At 44.9% G+C, this 20,809-nt stretch overlaps 2 protein-coding genes across 6 annotated transcripts in view; both read right to left on the minus strand.

Moving 5' to 3' along the window:
* Positions 1-755: 755 nt before the first annotated feature.
* On the minus strand, positions 756-13,786 carry si:dkey-178e17.1 (tricarboxylate transport protein B, mitochondrial). Of its 2 annotated transcripts, none has more exons than XM_037481501.2 (9): positions 13,392-13,786; positions 7,708-7,815; positions 6,551-6,650; positions 4,119-4,257; positions 3,616-3,700; positions 3,338-3,442; positions 2,611-2,726; positions 2,385-2,458; positions 756-2,244 (listed from the first exon to the last, which is right to left on the minus strand). In XM_037481501.2, exons 1-9 carry the CDS (start codon positions 13,501-13,503, stop codon positions 2,130-2,132), a joined length of 954 nt encoding a protein of 317 aa, XP_037337398.1. In that variant the 5' UTR covers positions 13,504-13,786; the 3' UTR covers positions 756-2,129. The 2 variants fall into 2 exon arrangements, with proteins under 2 accessions (XP_037337398.1, XP_037337399.1); XM_037481502.2 differs by lacking the exon at positions 13,392-13,786 and adding an exon at positions 13,010-13,318.
* Positions 13,787-14,256: 470 nt separating this feature from the next.
* The window catches only part of cltcl1 (clathrin, heavy chain-like 1), a 28,886-nt gene continuing 22,333 nt past the window's right edge, over positions 14,257-20,809 (minus strand). Inside the window, exons 24-32 of one of the 4 annotated variants that reach the window (XM_062562291.1) lie at positions 19,941-20,216; positions 18,954-19,103; positions 18,739-18,870; positions 18,535-18,645; positions 18,253-18,423; positions 17,845-18,066; positions 17,518-17,544; positions 15,729-15,804; positions 14,257-15,490 (exon numbers count right to left, since the gene is read on the minus strand). In XM_062562291.1, the coding sequence (XP_062418275.1) occupies positions 15,417-15,490; positions 15,729-15,804; positions 17,518-17,544; positions 17,845-18,066; positions 18,253-18,423; positions 18,535-18,645; positions 18,739-18,870; positions 18,954-19,103; positions 19,941-20,216 (1,239 nt within the window). In that variant the 3' untranslated portion in view covers positions 14,257-15,416. Of the gene's footprint in view, positions 15,542-15,728; positions 15,805-17,517; positions 17,545-17,844; positions 18,067-18,252; positions 18,424-18,534; positions 18,646-18,738; positions 18,871-18,953; positions 19,104-19,940; positions 20,217-20,809 lie in introns of all 4 variants that reach the window. The other 3 variants (XM_037481496.2, XM_062562292.1, XM_037481498.2) reach the window with 3 other exon arrangements.

The following is a 20,809-nucleotide window of genomic DNA, read 5'->3' on the forward strand; positions in this document are numbered from 1 at the left end:
CAGGTCACAAGACGCCACAAGTCAAAAGAGACCAAAATTGTATTAGGAGGAATGGTAAAGAAAAAAGAAAAACATGGTATAAATATACAAGTATGTGTATTTAGAAGGCCCTTAAAAATACAAAACTAATCAAGCAAATAAAATAAAATGCAATGTAGGTTTATGCACACCTTAGTATTCACGCATGTTGGGGAAAATAAAGAAGCAGAAGTTTTAAACCATGTCTCAAAGATTAACAGGGAGGCTTAACTTTTTCATCCCCGAGGTTTGATGAGATCTTAAAGGCCTGAGATGTCTATGAAGATGACAGATTCTTCGGCTCAATTGTAACTCCATCAACCAAGACGAGTGGGGAGGTGGGTAGATTCTCTGACCCTTCCCTTCATAAAGCCCTAATGCACGGATCCACGCTTTTCTAAATGGTATTTTAGTTTATAAATAAAAAATAATTTCAGTAATTGAATGGCTTCCTCCCTTCTTTATTGGGGCCAGAAAATATCCACTAACACGCTGTCCTCACTTCTTCTTCTGCAGGGAGCTTTGCATTTCTTTGCACAACAAACACTGGGGCACTGTGGGTTTGAAGCGGGGCGTGCGTGCGTGTGTGAGTGAGAGAGAGATAAACTACATGAGCATCAGCCAAAAGCGGAACAATGAGTGCCCTGTTTGATCCCTCCCTGACCTGCCCCCCCCCCCCCCCCATGGTTTGTCCCAACAGGATCTGCAGCAACTGAACAAGAAAAAAACATTCCGCATACTCTCAATTTTTTTGTTTGTTTTATTGAGTTTTGAACCACCCCCCACCGCTCCGTGACATATTATATATATTATACGCACAGCCTGAGTACATCGATCCGCTGTGACAATCACATTTATCCTCGCTATTTGGCAGCAAGGAACAAAAGCATTTTGTTTGGTCAAACAGAAAAAAGTAAAACCATTAGCATATACTTACAACTATTACAGTAATAGACACAGATTGCGACTGGATATTTTTAAGCAAAAGGCACTTTAAAAAGACCTTTACAGCTAACGAAGCAGCGACTCTCCTCATAGGTTAAATATCATGTCAACAAATCAAACAGCTCCACCAGAGAGAGACTTCCTGGAAGAAAACGAATAAATGGGTACAGCAGAAGGATATTTCTCTACTTTCTTTTCTATTGGGATATCCCGTATCTCGGAAGTGGGGGACATATGAAACCTGCTTCCCCAGTGAGCAGAGGCCCTTTTGTCGGGGGATGGCTACTCCTTTTAAGGAGTTAAAAAGAGCTTTGAGGTACCTTGGTGTTGGTGACTTAAATGTTTTTGGGTCATTTAGACTCAGTGAAGTACAGAAATAAAATATTTTACCCAGTATATTTAAAACACCTTGACACCCAGACCTGGTCACAGGATTAGTAATCCTCAACCGTGTCCATATTAAACATTCATCTTGCAATAAATACATTTATAACCGATGTCACAATATAAGTCATATATTCTCTTGTTACGATCATGAGGCTACTCTGAACACATGTTCAAAATTTGGCACAGGAATAAAATGTATCATACTTTGCAATTACACCACAATGCTGGCAATCGACTAAATAAGAATATATACTGTATAAAAATAATTGACACATTTAAACTTAAACTCATCTATTAAAGGCTTACTTAGTGATTTTGCTGCAGTTTATGTGCACTCTGGTTCCTCTGGATTCTAAACCATATAAGGCTTAAGAAGAAACAGAGCATCACCTGCTAACCCTAGAAAGTTCCAGTATGACATATGCATACTCACAGTAAGCAACGGTAACACCTTTCTGAATGGAGCCAGATCAGTTCATATTTCTGCAAAAATGTTGTAAAATGAATCATGTTGGACATCCTAGTGTCATGTATAGAATGCCATGGTGAATAAAGGATGAAGCATATGTTGCCACAGTTATGGTCGTCTTTATAATCCCACCTCTACACTAGCACACACTGCGACACACAGGCCTCTTTTGAGGCTCTTCCATGCCCCCCCTTCGCCGGCGTGTCCTTTGCTCACACACTGGTTAGCATACGACACCGACTCCAGGTCTGCAAAAAACTCAAATGTGATGCCTGATAGGAAGCAGGGAGCCGCCTGTCCTGAAGTCGGCTCAGTCCGTCTTCCAGACCACGTTGAGGACCTTCACCACCTCCTCGTAGATGATGAAGACGATGGCCACGTCCAGACACACGCGGCCCAGCCGGGGAACGGTTCCCTTGTAGAAACTACGGGGCGACACGAGGAGACAGAAACCTTTGAATCCTGTACACTCCATGTATCACATGGGATTACTAAGAACATTGAAGAAAGCCAGGAGGTGTTTCCCCACACAACGTTAACTGAAACCAAGTGGAGCTGTACTCACGCTGCTAAGCCCTCATGTCTCAGGATCTTTGAAGCACAGTCCATCGTGCTTTTATATTTATGTGCTTCCAGGCCCTGTGGGATGAAAATAAAAGTGTGTTTTCTAAACAATGTCAGCAGGAGGCAACAACTTTACGAGGTTTGATTTACAGCACCAGGAAGGAAAACAAACAAACAAACAAACAAACAAACGTGTGGCTTCTAGTGGCGCCCACATTGCACTGTACCTGCATCCTCGTCTTGATGACGTCCAAAGGAGTGTTCCCAAAGACACTGGCTGCTCCGGCTACGGCTCCGAACCCCCCGGTCACCAGCGGATTCATGGCTCTGTTGGGGTCGTCGCCTGGTGAATGGACGTTACAGGGGAGTCAGCTCATGGAGGTTCCCCTCTGAACCCCTCTCTGGAAGTTCAAACACTTCTTAAAAAGGGAGGAGCTACAAGAACAACTTCTAACATATTTTTTTCTGCTTTGTTACAAGTCATTTATTTGGTTTCTTGGTAGGAATGTGTATTGACTTAATGCATTTTAGGTTCATATTTAGAACTTTCTTTATGATTTATCACAGAGCTTGGCTTTGTATTGGACGGGACATCGGCACAGTCTTTAGACTTTACGTTGTCCACTATGTTCAAATTAAACAGCCAAATGTTAAACTTGAATAAACAACGTGAATGAGAACACAAGTATTGTCTAGTCAGGAACAATGACAGCTGACATTCATGAAAAAAAGAAGCAATTCTCCGATGACGGCGGCTCAGCTGACTCGGCAAAACAAGTCGGATCCACGCCGTGAGTAAATCAATTGATTCAATGCACAAGAGGAGCTGCATCGATGAAAATAATATGGAGATGTTTGGAAGAAAGTCAAATCCCAACAAGTTCGTCTATCGCCCATCAGCAGTGTTTGTCTCTTCTTCAAAAATCTTTTACACCAAAAGACAGACCCACTGACCTTTGTACCAGTTCTTGAGAGAGGTCATCACATAGAACCGAATGGCTTGGTTGGAGCCCTGTTTGAGGACCGTGGCAGTGAGACCCTGATATGTGCCTCTTATTCCTAGTAAGACACAATAAGAAGATCATCAAAATACATTTATTATACATCGCCATGGAGGTGTAGTGGTTAGCACGGTCGCCTGCACTTTTATTAAATAGCGCCACTTCTGGGTGCATTACCCGGTTTGACCAGTAGATGTCAGGCACATGACATGCACTGCAGCCCGGCTTTACCTTGTGCTTTGATGATCTCTCTGATTCCATGGAAGAAGCCCTTGTATTTGGGGTTTGCTGAAGTCTGGTCATGGATGAATTTAACCTTGGGAGATTAAAAAACAGAACAAAATAATGAACAGGATGATTGTTGGGCAAACAGGAAATGTTGTGTCTGATCTTCTTTCAAATGATCCAAGGACACAGTGTGTACGGGACACACTATCCAACAATTCTTCAGAGAATATAATAAGTCAATGAGAGTTTCTTTATACCAAAATATTTGGGCTAAAAATCTTTGTTTCTCTGTTCTTTGAGGCTCTGACGTTGTATTCAGTCCTTGAAAAAGCACACTACGCCCAATCTGTTAGTTAGACATATCTTTAGAATTTTTTTTTATTTTTTTATGATAGTTGAGAATTCTTGGTACAGATGCTGCAGGTATAATGATCTTTGCTGGGCATTTGGTGACAATTAAATGATCAAACATTTGAAATCTGACCACAGATGAGTTAGGAACCTACCTTGACAGTTTCCATGGGGCAGACCACCACGATGGCCTCCAGGATCCCCGCTCCCAGCCCACAGAGCAGGCCTCTGGTGCTGTCCAGTCGACCAGACTCGTCCCTCGCGTGGTTGCTGAGGAACTCAAACACCCCGAACCTGAGGAGGATAGATCAATGGATGTTCAAACCCTCAGGGACTAGCCCACGTCCCTGGGTAAATGCTTCCGTGTGAGAGGTAGCGAGAAGAAAAAAAAAAAAAACGTTACTCTGACGACGAAAAAACTGCCTGAAACAACCGCCTGATTTGAACCTCAACATCAGAGCTAGGAATTTTGGGCGAATCCCCTCGGGCCGAGTGTGTGCGGACTTACTGCAAGTGTGCAAAGGGCAAACAATTGTGATCCAACAGCGCGTGTATATGTATATACAGTATATATATATATATATATTAAACCATCAGGCAATCTGATCAATGCTGCTTTAAATCGCCCAAATCCATCTTACAGTAAATGTAAAAGTCATAAGAGTGAAAGGATACAGTAAACACATGAAAAAAAAGAAGTAGAAATACTCCATCTAATACGATGACATTCTCCCCAGTAAAACATGGGTTATTAGAAAGCTGAATGGCTGAATGTGCTCATGGGTTTTACTTCATCATCCCTCCCTCCTGCAGCCTCATTAAGGATGCAACAATAAACCGGAGTGCCATGGAAGGCAGCCCAAAGAGGGAGACAGAAAGGGCTGTGGTTTATGCATCTCTTCAATCAGAAAAGGTTGTGCCAGTGAGTCCTGCGCAGGAAAGGTTATTTTTAGACTAAATTGAATTGAAGGGAGGACGTTGCCCGGGACATTTAGTGAGAAGGGGCGGGGAGGACACTGACTTGATGAATGCTTTGTTTTCGTCTCTGTCTCTACTCTCCGTCTCACGGCTTCTCGCTCATGTTTACTCCTGAAATTCTCCACCTATTCATCTGCCCCCCCCAGTGTCAACCAGCACAGCAGAACAAATCCTCTTGCTTCTCTCCCTCGACGCATGCCACTGCTGACCATGAAACCGTTTTGAAAGGAACTCTTTTTTTTATATGAAGGAACAAAAAGCCTCCCTGCAGCTTTCTTAGACTTCTACAGCAGTGCACTTAACTAACTTGGCGGAACGAAGGCTATTTGCTAAAAGTCGCAGGAGAGAAATGTGCCTCTGTCAGTCCTGCTCCACTGCCAATTTACTCTCTCTCTCTCTCAACCCATTTACCGTGTGGCCTGAACTTCTCCGCCAGGATGTGACATATTTTGGCAGACATCCAGTCAGAGATGAGTCATTCCCTATCTTCATTAGTGGATCTTTCTACAAGGTCAGTTGAGGCCATGAGTATGTGTGGGGGGGGGTACGAGGAGAAAAGAGTCAGCACGGTACTTAAGAAGTGGAGAAAGAAAGGAGGCTGGCCGACAGAGGAGAAGGATGTAGATGGGATGAAGGGTCAAGAGGACGCAGAGGTCAAAAGCTCTCTCCTCTATACCTCCCATGAGCCTCTCTGTCCCCCCCCCTCAGACAGGCTGCCACGCGCAAGATGGTGCAGGCAATCAGTTAATGGCATGGGGAAGCAGAGACCAGATCAAACGGACGACTTGGGGAGGGGCGGCAGAAAATATCCTTTGTAAATCAAATACAACGGTTTCCATTTGAACACCTTTGAGTCAGTCCGTTTCATTTATTTGATTAACCTTTTTACCGTTTCCTTTATCAGAACAAATCCCACTGTACTGTGCATTCTCACATGCATTTTTGTACATACAGAGCAAGACGACGGAGAAAACCAGTCCCACCCTCTGGGAAAGGGTGACTGCCGCACTCCGATGTGTGCACACACACGCACACACACACACACACACACACACACACCCACACCCATTGACAGAATAGCGACACAAGTCTTCCTCTGTGTGCTCCTATTGAGACCCGCGCTGCGTTTGAGTGGCATCTTTGCTCCGCCTGGCTGGGTCTGTCTCTCCATGGAACAGACAGCCTCCTCCCTTCGGGGCGCACACGTACACAAATAAGACAGAAAGAACCGGCGTGACTGAAAGACAGATGGAACAAAAACCAAAGCGCCTGACGTTACTGGTCTTTGTTCCATGGCTCTGCGATAGTGTACACTTGTCTGGAGAGAAATGTCAACGCTGGGAAAGAATAGTGTAATTATACCAAAGGCTAGTGTGGCATTTGGAGCTTGAATTGTGGGTAATTGTGCACGAGAATAATTGTTAGTGGTTCCAGGTAGATGATCCAGACTTTACTGCACACACACAAACACACACACACACGTACTTTCTGAGGTACGGCATGTGCCACAGAACCACAATGTAGAATAGAAAGGTAGAATGTGACATCATCTATTTGACCTGATGTCGAGTACGTTTCGTTGTTGAGTCCTTTTTGTTATTTGCCTCACCTGACTGCGGATTTGGGAATGGATCCATATACTAGGGAGCTGAGTCCTCTGTACAGCCCCTTAACACCGTGACCCTGAACCGTCTGTTTCACACAGTCACCTGGAGAAAAACACACATACCCAGACATGGGCACACATACAAAAAGGAAATTCAAAATGTGATCAATTTACTAATTTCTCGGTAAGTAATGTGCATTTGTGCACTGTTGACTCATCCTGGCCACCACAGAAATATGTACTTTTCACTAAATGCATAATCATTGTGGTGTTCCAGTGTTCTTCAGTCACGCATCTATTCCTTCGGATTCATCAGTATGGAATGAATTAAAGATTACACCAATTTCTGTGATTCGTCAACAGCGCGTTTTCACCAGATCTCTGTGTTTCTCTTTGAACTTACGTCCGGAGACATCTGTCTAGTCATTGGTCCAGGTTCTGGTATCCAGCCAAATGCTGAGCAGAAAGAGCAACAGCTGTCTCAAGCTCTCATTAGAAGGAGCTCTCATCCTCTGAACTCCCTCCAACATCACAGTCACACATCCGGCCTGAGAGTGTGTGTGTGTGTGTGTGTGTTTACCATGCTACGCATGGATTGGAGGGTGCATTGGTCTGTTCATATAAACAAGCACAGTGACAGCCCGCCAGAATCCCTTATGAACCTAGAGACGGTGGGTTTTTAGATAATGAGCTCCTGAGAGAGGCACGAGGACATGAGAAAGAAGAGAATATTCTTTAGGAAGATAGGTTGGTGCAAAAGTAAGTAAGGACACATTTAGGAAGGTTGGTAGAAAGAAATGTAGGTAGGCAATTGGCAAGGACGGTAGTTAAGTAGGCAGTTAGTCAGTTAGAAAGGGGGGTTTGTAGGAAAAAGGAAGCAAGGTAGCAATACGTAGGTGGGAGAGAAAGCTAGAACGGTTTGTATGTTGATAGCTAGGTAGGTAGGAGGGAAGGAAGGAGGGAAGGAATCTCTCTTTGTGCCATGCTAAGCTAACCGGCTGCTGATAGTAGCTTCATCTTTACAAACATACAACTGGATTTCCCACACTATCAAACCGCTCCTTTGATTGTTGATCCGTTGCCTTTCCTTCACTTGTATCAAAGTATGTTGGAATCCCACATTCAACTCTTTGAGGATTGCCCAGGAGAAAACGCCTCACCTATTCCTCTGTATTTGGGGGGATTGGCCTTCTCGTCCAGTTGTAGCTGGGTCTTGACGTACTCCGTAGGGAAGGTGATGCAGATCTCGATGCCGCCTGCGAGGCCACCTGGAAAGCAGACAATCAGAGCAGATGGTAGAGGATATAAGGAGAGCCCATTAAAAGCAGAAAGAAGAAGAAGGTAGCGGCGCCGACATACAGCTTGATTTCAGAGCTTAATGGATCATTACGGCGACTCCCAAATGTCTCTCCCTCCATAAACATTAAAACGCACCGAGGGAGGAGGCGCGAGGAAATAAATCCACCGCAGACCAAACGTCACTTTCCTTGCCCCCCCCCCCCGTTCTGCTCCATAGGAATAAGAGGAAGGACGGCGTGAGGGGACATGGGAGTCCCAAAGAAGAGGATCACGAGAGGAGACGTGCTGATGCAGAGCACGGGGGGGGGGGACACAAGGCAGACATTAATTAAATTATCCACTCAGTCTGCAGGGAGGGGTTCCATTACTGAGAACAAGACCGTCCATTAGCTCAATGACACACACACACACACTTTTAAAATCGCAGTAGCTTTTTCTTTCCGTTGTGTAGAATATTTATGACATTAAAGAATCATAAATAATATTCACTTATATTTTTTGCTTGTAGAAAAAGAGGATAATGTAGTTGAAAGTGGGTGCAATCTATGTGCGTTTTTTCTTTCACTCTCCGTTAGGCCCCCAGAAGCAGGGGCTTCACTCAAAGACCTAACCATATGTTCAACCCTGGACATACGTTTTTAGAATACAATTGGTTGTCCAAAGCAAAGAAAAGCATCGGACTCCTTTGCTTCTAATGATCTGAACCTCCTCTGCTGAGAGTGCCCTCTGATTCAATGAGGGAAATCAATAAGATGAAATGGTGTTTACGCAATACTTACCAATTATCTAATCGTGTGATGTGTCATTTATCTCCACATCATGGCGAAATATAAATAATGAAATCGTGTGATTCGCGTAAAGTAAACGTTGGCTGAGCCGTAACAGGAGTCACATGATGCACGTTACAAAACTCCACTGCAGCCAAGCTGATCCGGGATCAGTGTTTCCTGTAGAAGAAGCAAACAATGAACCTCATTCATCTCTTTCCAACCAAGACGTCGGCCTGAAAAGGGAAAAAAACAACATCCAGCAGTGACTCTGCAAGTTGCGTGCACACCAAACCCCTGATGAGGAGGCAAAGTGCTTCGTTTGTCTCTGCGGTCAGTTTGCATCCCACAAAAAACTGAAATATTTCACACCCACAATCTTTTGGAGGACACCCGAAACAACTGCCAGATGTGGGTGACTTGAGCAAACCGGCCATTCGTCTTTATCTCAGAGAGCGTGCCCCACTCTCCAGTTCTCCTTAGCATCCAACCCCCCCCCCCCGCCCTCCTCCCAGCAGCAGCACTCCTCCACCCTGTGTCAGAAAATCAATGCGTCCGCATGGATCCTTGACACTTGCTATTACACCAGGAGGAAATGGAAACAAATGAGCTTCAGACTTTCTAAGCGCACACCAGCAGCAATTGATAAATCAGAGACCTCATGACTTGGGCTGGTAAAAGAACCCATCAATCATCTCCTACACGCGACGGTTCCACCCAGATGTGATGGCCGAATGCATCATTCCGGATGTATTCACGTGCTGCTGTAACAGACTCCCTCTCTTCCACAAGGAGCTGGATTCTGGCTTCAGGGATTAGATCCCATTTAGCAAAAGCTATTTTTGTAAAGTAGCAATCAATAACAAAAAAGACATTTGTTTTCTACATTTGTTTAATATGATGATATGTGAAGGCTCCATTTGATCATGTGACTAAACACCATACGAAGCACCTTAGTGAAGAATCAGTCACGAGTCACGACTGAAGAGCTGGGCACAGCGGAAAGCAGTAAGACAAGTTAGTTCTCTAAAGATTCATTCCAGGCGACGACAGAGGAGAGGCGCAGAGGGAGCCAGGTGTGCGGCGCCCTGTCTGCCTCTAACGAGCAGCCAGCACATCTGGTCCAGGACACCGCCCCCGCTCTTTGGAGCAGCTGACAGACCAGCAACGTCTGACTGGTAGAGCTCCTCAAAGCCAACCGGTTTACACCTAAAACTGGCAAAAACTGGCATCTGCTTGCGTTTGTATGTATTTCCTAGCAAATGAAGCAGTTTTACAGCAGAATCTATTCATTATTCATCCAGATGTCCCTTATTAGATTATTATCTCCCACTTTAAATTCTCAGGAGGCGTGGGGGGGGGGGGGGGGGGGTGTTGTCACTTCCATGTCTCCAGTCCAAAAGGAGAACGTAGCCAGAGGGCCGATGTACTTCATGAACACGAGGTGTCCTCCTAACAAGGTCGGCCTGTTGCCTCACGCCAAAAGAAAAATGAAAGGAATTTGCCTGGCATCCGGCCTCGGAGGCTTCCTTTCTGGAGCAGCACCCCTTGATGCGGCGCTGATGCTTAATTACAGGACGGATGCCAACTCATTCGTCATGGGAGCAGGTTTAAACTAAGGCATGTTAAAACACCAACGTGCACAGGTTTGTTTTGACAGCGTGCACAACTAAAGAAAAGGCTTATGGGCCCTTTGAGGTAGAATAGGTTTCCCCATTGAGGTTAATTACACAACGGCTTGAGCTTGTGGCCCAACAGAAAGTACATCCGGCTTGCTGATCTTGCATCTTGTTTGAAATGAGGTTGCAGTGCAAACAAGGAAGCTCTGAATTCTGATATTCAAGCACAAACGGCTATTGAGCATTTGCATTAAACATTTCAATTTGCGCTGAAGTTAGGAGCAACAAAAAAATAAATACATGCAAAATGCGTTGCCCTGGATTCAGTCTTTCCTCTTTTTACGACTCCAAACAGCAGACGGGCTAAAGTTGGCAACTAGCTGGTGAAATATATTTAACGTGTAGCAGCTAAATAAAATTCCCCTCAGAACTACACAACAACCACATCACTCATAGTAAGAATCAGAGACAGTTGCCTGGCAACCAATTTGAAGTAGATGTCAGCAGCTAATTACTTGAAAATGAATCACCCTGCTGTCTGTGATTAAATAAACTATAATGACATTTTCACTAGATGCTTTTAAACAAGTTTAAGGTATTTCCACATCACTGTTTAAAGAATTAAAAGCAAAACAATTCTAACAACTTGTGTACGGGTTGTACAGGAAGTGGACGAAGTCACCAAGACATCATAAGCTGCTTTGTGGACCCAGTTTGGTAGCATTGAGTTTGGGCAATCAGGAGAGAAACCAGAGGGTAGAGCCTACCAAAACCAAACATCTCATAGACGGAACACCGCCATGATAGCTAGCTGTCAATCACAAAAGCCCCGCCCCCAAAGCACACCCAGCTCACAAAATAAACATGCTGTATTTAGGACTCTAAACTAGAGATTCAGATCACAATCTCATGTTTACTGAAGGATCATGAGAAGAAGAGTCATCTTCTCACAGACTTCTATACATTCAGACTTCTTTTTGCCTCTGCAGCATTGGCTTCAATTTCCTTGGATGAAACTTGTATTGATGTAATGAGTCTGACAGTCATGTCAGCCTTTGTTCACTCAATTCTATCCAATTGTGCGACTGCATAACGACAACATATATCTGACACGCAGTCACCTGCACTGTAATTTTTCATCTGGCCTCCTGGTCCTAGGGGAGGCGGGGTGGAGCGCACCCTTTGACGAGCCCTCTGAGAGGAGACAACCACTCAGAGAAAGCTAATCGGATGCCCCGAGGCTGGGGAGAGAGGTCACATTGAAAACAAGCCCGTCTCAGAGGGAAAATCCAATCCATCACGAGGACCATTTTTCTTTCTCTCTGCCTCCCTCCATCTCCTAGAGTTACAAAAGTCGAGTGCACAGCAGATCAGCGCTCCATATCCACCGTGCTCTCCCCCTCAGGCCCCGCGCAGACAAAACTCTCCCGTCTACTGTGTCTCAACTCTGGTGAGCGACAGCTCCAGCCAACGAGGTCAGAAAGCACTCCACCATATTTAAAAGCTACATCATCAGCCCCAACCAACCCCTCTCTATTCTATGCCAACATTGTAGCCCATTAAGCTTTGACCTTCTACTTCTTGCTTTTGCTACTGTGGGCCATGGGGTGCGGGGGGGGGGGGGGGTGTGCACTTTGCTCACAGCCGTGCTGCTAACCATAACAGTTGAACCCTGAGGCAGCGTTAGCATGTTGGAGCACTGCGAGGGTGGGCGAGTGCACGTTATCGGCTGTGGCTTTTGACGGAAGGCTCCAAAAGGACAAGTCGCAGAGTCACGCTTTGAGCATCGTGCTCTATGCATGCTTTGGAAAGAGTGTTGGGAGGATCCAAAGGGTTAACAGGGTTGGGGGAGCGTGCGGATGAGGTCACTGCTGCCGTTGTGAAACCAGACCAACTGGCTTGAGATGAGCTATCCAGCCACATCCAGTCAACCAGGCTGCACAGGACGGGTGGGGAGCCAACGCGGACGCATTTCCATTTCTCCCTGGCTGACAGGACGACACCAGTCAGGAGATTCGTTGTTCCTTATTCACTGTGAATCATTTACTCGATTGGTTGAATCGGTGCCACGGCCCGTTGGAACAACGCCCTGTACAGTCAGACCATGAAGCATGTCAAAGAGGGTGATTTCATAGGGAGTAAATGACCCACCATACGTAAACATGGAGACTATTAAAGCTATATATTTGTGCCTTAAGAGTTACAAACGCTCAAATGTCCCAAAACAGGTCGATGTAGTGTGTTTCAGTCCCATGACGTAACCGCTCACCACTGATTCACAGGGTGCAGCCTTTCTCTAGCAATACAGCCAGATGTTGCTAGGTTTGACTTCTCAAATGAATGATCAAAAACTAAAATATCAACACAATCAGTCAAATAATCCTAAGTGACTAATACAGCATGCGTTTCAAAGTCCAATCAAAGGGAATCCATTCAGAACGATGAAATATTCAGCATGGAGCCGGTGCCAGAGAACCACACAAATCAACAGAGTGCTCCAACACGGACCCTTAATACAGAGAGGCTCTTCATCAGCTGTAGGAAGAGGAACACGAGGGGAGGGGGTACTAAACCTCAGCGGGAATAAGCGCTCCACAACAAGCATGAGGATGGCTCTGAACCAAACATCCCAAGCTTACACTGCAATTTAGTTTAATGTAATACATTCTCCTGTTTGATTAATTTTTTATATATATCAATGTATAATAGAGGTATAATACAGGGCAAAATACCACGTATCCACCACATGGTTAAACCAATAAATTGTAAGACAGGACCATTTAGTTCCTGGGTCCATTTAGCAGCCTTCAGGTCCCTTTCGCCACATCGCGCAATCTTCATCGGACGATGTTTTGTTATCTTGTGTCAAAGGGTTAAAGTCCTAAAAGTGCTCGGGCGAATAACCTCCCTTTCCACATAGTATTTGTTCAGTTGTTGACTTTACGTTCCTCCTCTCGTGGTGTGACTAACATTACATTAAGTTCCCATTAATTCCACGAATTCTTTTTACCCTTTTTATAAAACATGTTTTACTACCGTTCAAGTATTTACTGTCGTTTGACCAGAAACCAGCTCACAAAACGACAACTAATCTTAATCTTGTCAAACCTCTTAGTCTTAACTCACAACTTTCCGGAGCACATATTCGGATGGACTCACCTGCCAGAATCGCCTTTCCCGGGTGAGTTAGTTTCGTTTTCTCCGCCGCCGCCGCCGCCGCCACGCAGCGCGGTCTGGAGAACGGGCTGATAAACGTCCCTCTACCCTGCATAGTTACCGGGAGATGCAAGTGATAAACCCCCCCAAAAGCTTCTACTTCTCCTCAAGTAGCTGAAGTGGCTTGCAGATGTGCAAGTGGCGCGCTGTTATGTCGCTCTGTTGACAGCGCGCGCTCACTGGGACCGAGGAGGAAGTTCAGGCGCTCCTTATCAAACGCCTGTTACTGGTAACTATGGCAACGCGTTTCACGACGGTACTGCGTAAGTGGAGAGGGGTGAAACCGGAAGCGAGAAGTTGGCTCCCCGGAGAAGGGCGTTCCCATCTGAATTCAGCCCCGCGGGGCGTGATACGATCCACTCCCCAGTTAGCAACTCATGACACAACCAAAACCGGATCCGTTTACCCACCACAGCAGCCAGTAGTCGTTCCAGATGTGCCAGCCACGCCCACTCCGAACAAAGCGGCAGTTTCTCCCACCACACCGGAACCAGCTGCCGGGCCGAGGAAGCTCGGGTAGTTCCCGAGGAGACACCACGGCACTACAGGGAGGAGGCCGAGACACACATCTGCGCGTGCGCACACACACCTCCAGAACCACGCGTACCAGAAGGCCTTGAGGGCTCACATAATTCCCCTGGCGTGTATAATGTTGGAGAAAAGCAACAGCACTGTGTATAAACTCTTGTAGTCACGTTACTCTCTGAAGAGACACAGGAAATGCCTCGTGCCTATCTGCTTTCGATCGCGCGCGCATCATCAGCGCGTCCCGCGGAAACCGACGGGAAGTAAACAAAGGTGAACGGTCACGTGTTAGAGCGGCCTCGATATTTATTAACCAGCTGTTTTTTTTCTTGCATTTTTCTTACAAAAATCATAATGCTTTTTAAGACTACAATACAGGCAGACAAACACAGTACACAGATAACATTATTTGATTCGTTAGGTGCTTCAATATATCTTAAATTATTACAATATATTGTCTTTTTCCCCCCTTAAGTCCGTCTGAGTTTCATCACCGCTTTGTTATGAACGTTGTTGGCAATACTGAAAATTGTGCTCCTGTTTGCAGCATTTTTCTTTGGCAGCACATGCACAGACTACAGCAAAACTTTATTGTTTTGATAATAATTTCATCTTTCTTTCACAAGCATCCTGAAACTCCAGATCCAAAAGTCAATCAGAAAAGTTTCTTTTTTGCTGCAGCGTAAGGATGGATTTTTCATTGAGTGTCTCTTGGTTTTGGTTGTGCCCTTTTAAAGCCTTTAGAAGCTATACACACGCCCACATGCATTCACATACACAGACAGTACCATTAACCTCAAACGCGTGTTCTTAATTGGTACAGTAAACACATACCTTTGAGAGGACAAACTATTGCACAGAAACTGTCTTTCCATCCAGATCACAAGACAGTAGTGGAATTAAATATTTGAGTCAGTTCTTTTTTTCCTTTTGCCCCCTCTTTAAAAGTGTGTGGGGCCGAAGCAGTGCTTTTACCACTTCTCTTTAACAAAGTCTGTTCCTCATCAGTGCTGAATCTCTGGGGAAAAAAAATATATATAAACAAAAGGTGCTCTACGGTTAATACATCTACATGGAGCAGCAGAACAGAGAGGTTGGGGGTCACTAGAGTAGTCCTGGGGATGCAGCCACTCAGCCTCTGGCAGCTCAGTGGCGACTTCATGCTGTGTAGATGAGTGACGCAGCCGCAACGTCTGAAAAGAGGGGCAGGGGTGGGGAGGGGGTGTCATACATTCTATTAAGGGCCATTCTGTCAAGGTGTGGAGATTGTAGAGGGGATACTATTGCAGTTCAGAGGCATGTCTCGTTGGACATGACTGCCCGGTTAAGTTTCTGGAGTTGACCCGGAGCAGCACGTTCCAGTGTGGTTCAGGTCCAAGGTGTGTTCGCGAAAGAGGAGAGAGCGGGCGGACGAGCCAGGGGTGGTGGGGGTTGGTTGGGCTCTTACATGTTGAAGCCGTAGACGGGCTGAGCCGGGAACCCGGCGGGAGCGACAGGGTAGCCGTAGCCGGGGTACCCTGGTTGGGGAGGAGTCGGAACAGGTGAGGGGGGCAACATCAGCTGCTGACCTGATCACACACAAACACAAATTTAGTTGTTTTCTTGCTGAATGTAAAAACAAATTGACGAGATTGTAAAACTAAATGAAAATGATCCTTCTTTCCATTGTTCCAATGTTTTACGAATACAGTGTGCTCAACATTTCTTTTAAGTTGTACAACCAGAGGTGGGAACGTTAACCGCCTGAAAACCTACCGAACACTATCGGCTGAGGCTCTATCACTTCCTCTTCGGTTTTCCTTTGGCTGTCTGCCTCGTCCAGTTTGTCCACCTGAGGGCAACAGAGACAGGAGGTCGCATCAGGCGGTCTCGCATGCATACACATCCTGCGGAAAACCCCATAACTCCGCCTGGCTATGCAGCCAATTTACCAATTGGGGGATTTAGAGAGAAGACAACATGCACATCTAATTTCTAATGCAGCTTCTAGTACAACTGTTCAGTGGGACAATCAAAGGGCCGGTTCACCCATCACAACAACACCAAGTACAAGCAACTATTCATCTCCTGTTGGTATCTAACCATGCTGAGAATACTCCTGCCGTCACCACAATTCAATAAAAGAACCAAATGAATTCATGCTGCCCAAAGCACCAGGTGTTTACACCAACACAAAAAGTATCTTATTTATGCCATTGATATTATTGATCTATTTCCATTGTTTTTATTTGACAGGGAGAGAGTACATCTTAGCTTTCCCAGTTAGATACACACCTCTCTTTCCTCTTTGGCGACTGACAATCGCATCAGCTTTGACTCATTGATCTTGACAACAGAATCATTTCTAATGAAAATTGTCGACAACATTCTCAGTGGGGAATCCTGCATAGCGACACAATCACTGCTCTTTGAGTTTCTGAAAGCTCACTTTTTAAAACCTTTGAGCATTAGAATTAGAAGAGGATTCACAAGTGAAACTACAGCGAGTTTGCAGGTTACATAAATATTAGTCTGTCCATCCCAGGAGAGGGATCCCTCCTCTGTTCTCCCTAAGGTTTCTTCCCTTTTCCCCCATTGAAGGGTTTTTCATTTTTTGGGGAGTTTTTCCTGTGCCGATGTGAGGGTTTTGGGGCAGATTGTAAAGCCCTCTGAGGCAAATTTGTAATTTGAAATTTTGGGCTATACTAAATAAAATGAATTGAAATTAAACAGTGTATTAAGGGGAAGTTGTATACACGCCAATGCTACGTCACATGCACCCCCCTCAGCAGCCACACACTGACAGGCCTCTGCTGAGCTGACCGCAGCAGGTCGTGGCTTTTCATCAACAACACTAGGAGCACAGAAATCATCAGGCACTGTGCTTCTGCTGTGCAGACAGCAATACAAATGAAGAGAAAAGGGTTCTGGCAATGGTTCTGCTGAATCACGTTGAGAAATTAAGAAAAGGTTAGAGCGCCATGAGTTGGTCGATTGAAAAGGAACTCGCAAGCTGAAGTTAGAAGGTTGTGTTAGTTCAGTTTGGCGCGCAGGCTTCGGCTCCAGCTTTCAACACCATATCTGTAGACTCCCTGACACAGGGCCAACCTGGGAGGTTTCTTCAAACGTCAGTCATACAACGCCATTAGGAAAAAACAGGTCATAACCAAACGAGTGCAGCTGCTCAAGAATTTTAATCTGACACCCGCAGCTTTAAATTTGCAAAGTCACATTGTCGAATTAGCTTGAAAATAAAAGATAAGATATTTCTTGTTTTTCATATATTTGTTTCTGCTGCAAAGGCTTCTTTTTTTCCTTCAAAAGTCAACCTATGCCAAACCACACTACAAGATCATTTAGAAAGCCCTCTCTAAAACACATTTTGAGTTTGTTCAAAGAGGCTGAAGCGGAGCAGAAGCCGGCACATACCACCACTGCTCCCCGAGGCCGGGGTTCTCCGCCCTACGGTCCATGCTTACGGTTCCCGCCTCAGAAAATCTCAGGGATGAGTTACAACAAAACGTGGACAGGACACTTAAGAGGAATGAAAAAGAGGGCCAGAGACCGTCACCTTCGCTGCAAACTCATCAACCTGGAAGACAAGCCAAAGAGATGACCTCACATGTCTGCAGTTCAGCATTTTTCCACCAGAAGGGAGTTCAGTGCAAAAAAAAAATACTTGACTAGCATGACCACTGTGCTTTTTAAATACCTCCAGGAAACTATAGTCTACCTCTCACCTGTCAAAACAAGTTGCCACAAGAAATTAAACAATATAAGAACAATAAAGCAGCTTTAAAACAGAAAAATTACCCCCATAAATGATATTGAATTATTTATCAGACTTTCTAACTAGAGTGTGTCTTTGCCCTGTCTTCCGTGGAGCACTCACCTTGGTCAGGTACTCTCTCATGACCTGGATGAAATAGGGCATGGCAAAGTCCACAATGTTGTGCCTCCAGGCCAGCTCTAGCACCACATCCGGGTGCAGCAGGTCATAGGAGGCAAACAGGCAGGCGGCGAAGCACTCCTTCCTGCCCTGCTCCAGGAACCACTGGAGCAGCGTCTCTGCCAGCTCAGCGTCCTTAGACTCCGCGGCGTAGAGCATGGCATCCTGGGAAAATGTTGGGAAGCAGAGAGCATATTTAACTCATAGTTGAAGCCCTTCCAAAGAATCTTTTCTGTGCTTTCCTGTGTGCTGTTCCTCCTTGTGTATAAAGGATCTCAATTAACTAAACAAACAGTGCCATCTACAGGAATATGGGGGTAATATTGCCACCAAGAGGTTTTCTGGTCCTACCTTGTAGAGCTTGTCCTTCTTGCAGAGCTCCACGCTCTGTCTCCAGCGGTTGTTGCCCTTGTAAAGGTAAGCGGCGATGCGCCTGAACTCAATCAGCTGGTGTTTCTCCAACCGCTGCGCCAGGTCGATGGTGTCAAAGTTGTCGTAGGCATCAATGGACGCTCTAAGGCCCTGAGGATCACATAGAGCATAGAGCATGACATCACAAAACACAGGGTTGAGAAGAGGGATGCCTGGAGGCATGCAAGATAGTTATCAACATGAGGAACATGGCTGGGAGACCTGGTAGTCCTCCTCCTCCGTCAGCAGGTTGTTAAGGGCCTCGTTGACCGACTTGTTGTTGTGATTCTGGACGGACTTCAGGTAAGGCTTGACCACCTTCAGCTGGTTCACCTGGTTGGGCAAAAACAACAGTGATCAGATCACCCCCACCTACCACTGCATTATGATTGTAAAGAGGCAGGGCTGGATCTTGCTGGCGGTTACCTTGCTGAAGAAGGTGACCGCTCGCGTATGGTCCAGCCGCGGGGACAGGATGGTCAGCAGGTCGTTAAGTAAAAGAGGTTTGAATTCCAGGTAGAAGGACAGAGATTTGTAGTACAACTCCACATTGGCGACCTGAGGAGAAACAATAATACATATGAAAAGATCACAAAAATATAAATGGAGTCGCAATCGTTGAGTCGCGAACACTAGTTCACCTTGGCAATGATGTCCTTGAACGATCCTTCTCTCCATGCATCTGTGGCATGAGACATCATTGTGATGGCGGCGTTGTCAAACTCCTCATATTTATCATAAAGGAAAACCAGTTCTGCCCATAAATGAGACTGCTCTGCTGCACGGAGGACCTGAGAAACACAGAAGCACAAACAGTGTTACTCCAAGGCACAGGTCGGGTTTCGTTTCATTCCTGGACTCAGAATTAAGTTTTTAGGGCAAAAAAGGCTGTCATTAAATAAGACCCAGATCAAACAATTGATTTGGAGATCAAACATTTTATGGAATTGTCCAAAATTAACATTTCAACAAATTGTTATATTTGTATATATATTCTATATATTATCTACATCGTGGCAAGCGGGTGAAAAATACAGCACTAAACTAGCTTACCTAGATTACCGATTACTCACATCGTCTAGGGGATGTTATTAATTCATTTTTGAAGTAGGTTTTATTTGCTAAACCATCAATTGTAGGTTTGTTTTGATTTATTTTATTACCCGACATATCAGCTGTGGAATTTATAGTGTAAAAAATATATATATATATATAGTATGGTTGTTTTAATACCAATGTTTATTTTGTGGTATTGATCAATCAATGCCAAATATTAACCTATGCAGGGACAACATTTAAGATAAGAACTTTAAAAAAGGCCACTTTCAAATCCTGTATGGAAGCCTTCAAGGCTTTCAGGACCTCACCTGACTTGTGTTTTTTAAAATCACCCTGGCAACAGATTTCCAAAGCTTTAAATAATATCTGATCATCAAAATATGACATCAAAGACTCCAAAAATACCCTCAATAAGCCTTCTGCGCTCACTATGAACTTTTGTTCCACGGTGCTGTGGGATGAGCTGAAATTATTGGAGGGTTTTAAATCAAACGGAGTTAATGGCACAACAAAACCTTTGAATAATTACAGAAGACGCTACTGTGCTGACACACACTGATAGCGTCTACCTTGGGGATGTTGACTCTGGACCAGAACAGCTCCAGGTGCTCCCTCATCCTCTGTGGTTTGAACTTTGAATACAAGATGGCGAGCTCGGTGAACATGCCCATGTGGGCCCGCTCCAGACCCAGCGCGGACTCCAGCAGGGCGATGAGCTCCTCAAAGTACCCACGGTCCTGATAGTAGCTTATCAGGTCCTCCAGCTCGTCGGCGTGGATAACTATGTGGAGACCGCATATCTGGGCCAGCCGAAACTCCTCCCCGTCCACGCACGCAAAACACACCTGATGATCAGAGGGGGCAAAAAGTTAAATATGAAAGCTATTTCAAATTGCATGAGGTAGATGCCTTTTATTTTTTATTATTGAAGGTCAAGTCCGATGTGCTACTTTCCCCGTCTGTAACAATGTACGTTACACAAGACTCAAGCTGATAATTCTCATAGAAACAAAACTCCAAACCTGACTGAAGATTCCTACAATAACTAACATTTCTTTTTTGTCTCAAAATGGTTAAGTGCTCCGTACAGTAATAGGTAACCAATTAATCCTATACATCCCCATATCACTAAAGGGGCGTTTCACGTAGGGATGGATATCGTTTTTTTTAAATTCCCGATACAGGTGCTAAAATATAAATAAATAAAAAAACAACTACGGCTTTGAACTTTTTAACTTCAAACTATGAACAATATATTAGCTGTTTACAGTTTAGTAACTTGGTGTTACTCCAAGAGCGTGAAGTGTATATATTATTTCATTGAAATTTGGGGCATATTAATCATAATATTTAATGCAGAAACTAGAGAAAATAAAATAGAGATATGTAACATATTGAAAAGCATTTAGGTTGGATTGACTTCTTGTTTGTCTCGGTG

This window comes from Pungitius pungitius, chromosome 5 (assembly GCF_949316345.1).
Source record: "Pungitius pungitius chromosome 5, fPunPun2.1, whole genome shotgun sequence".
In the NCBI taxonomy this organism is placed as follows: domain Eukaryota; kingdom Metazoa; phylum Chordata; class Actinopteri; order Perciformes; family Gasterosteidae; genus Pungitius; species Pungitius pungitius.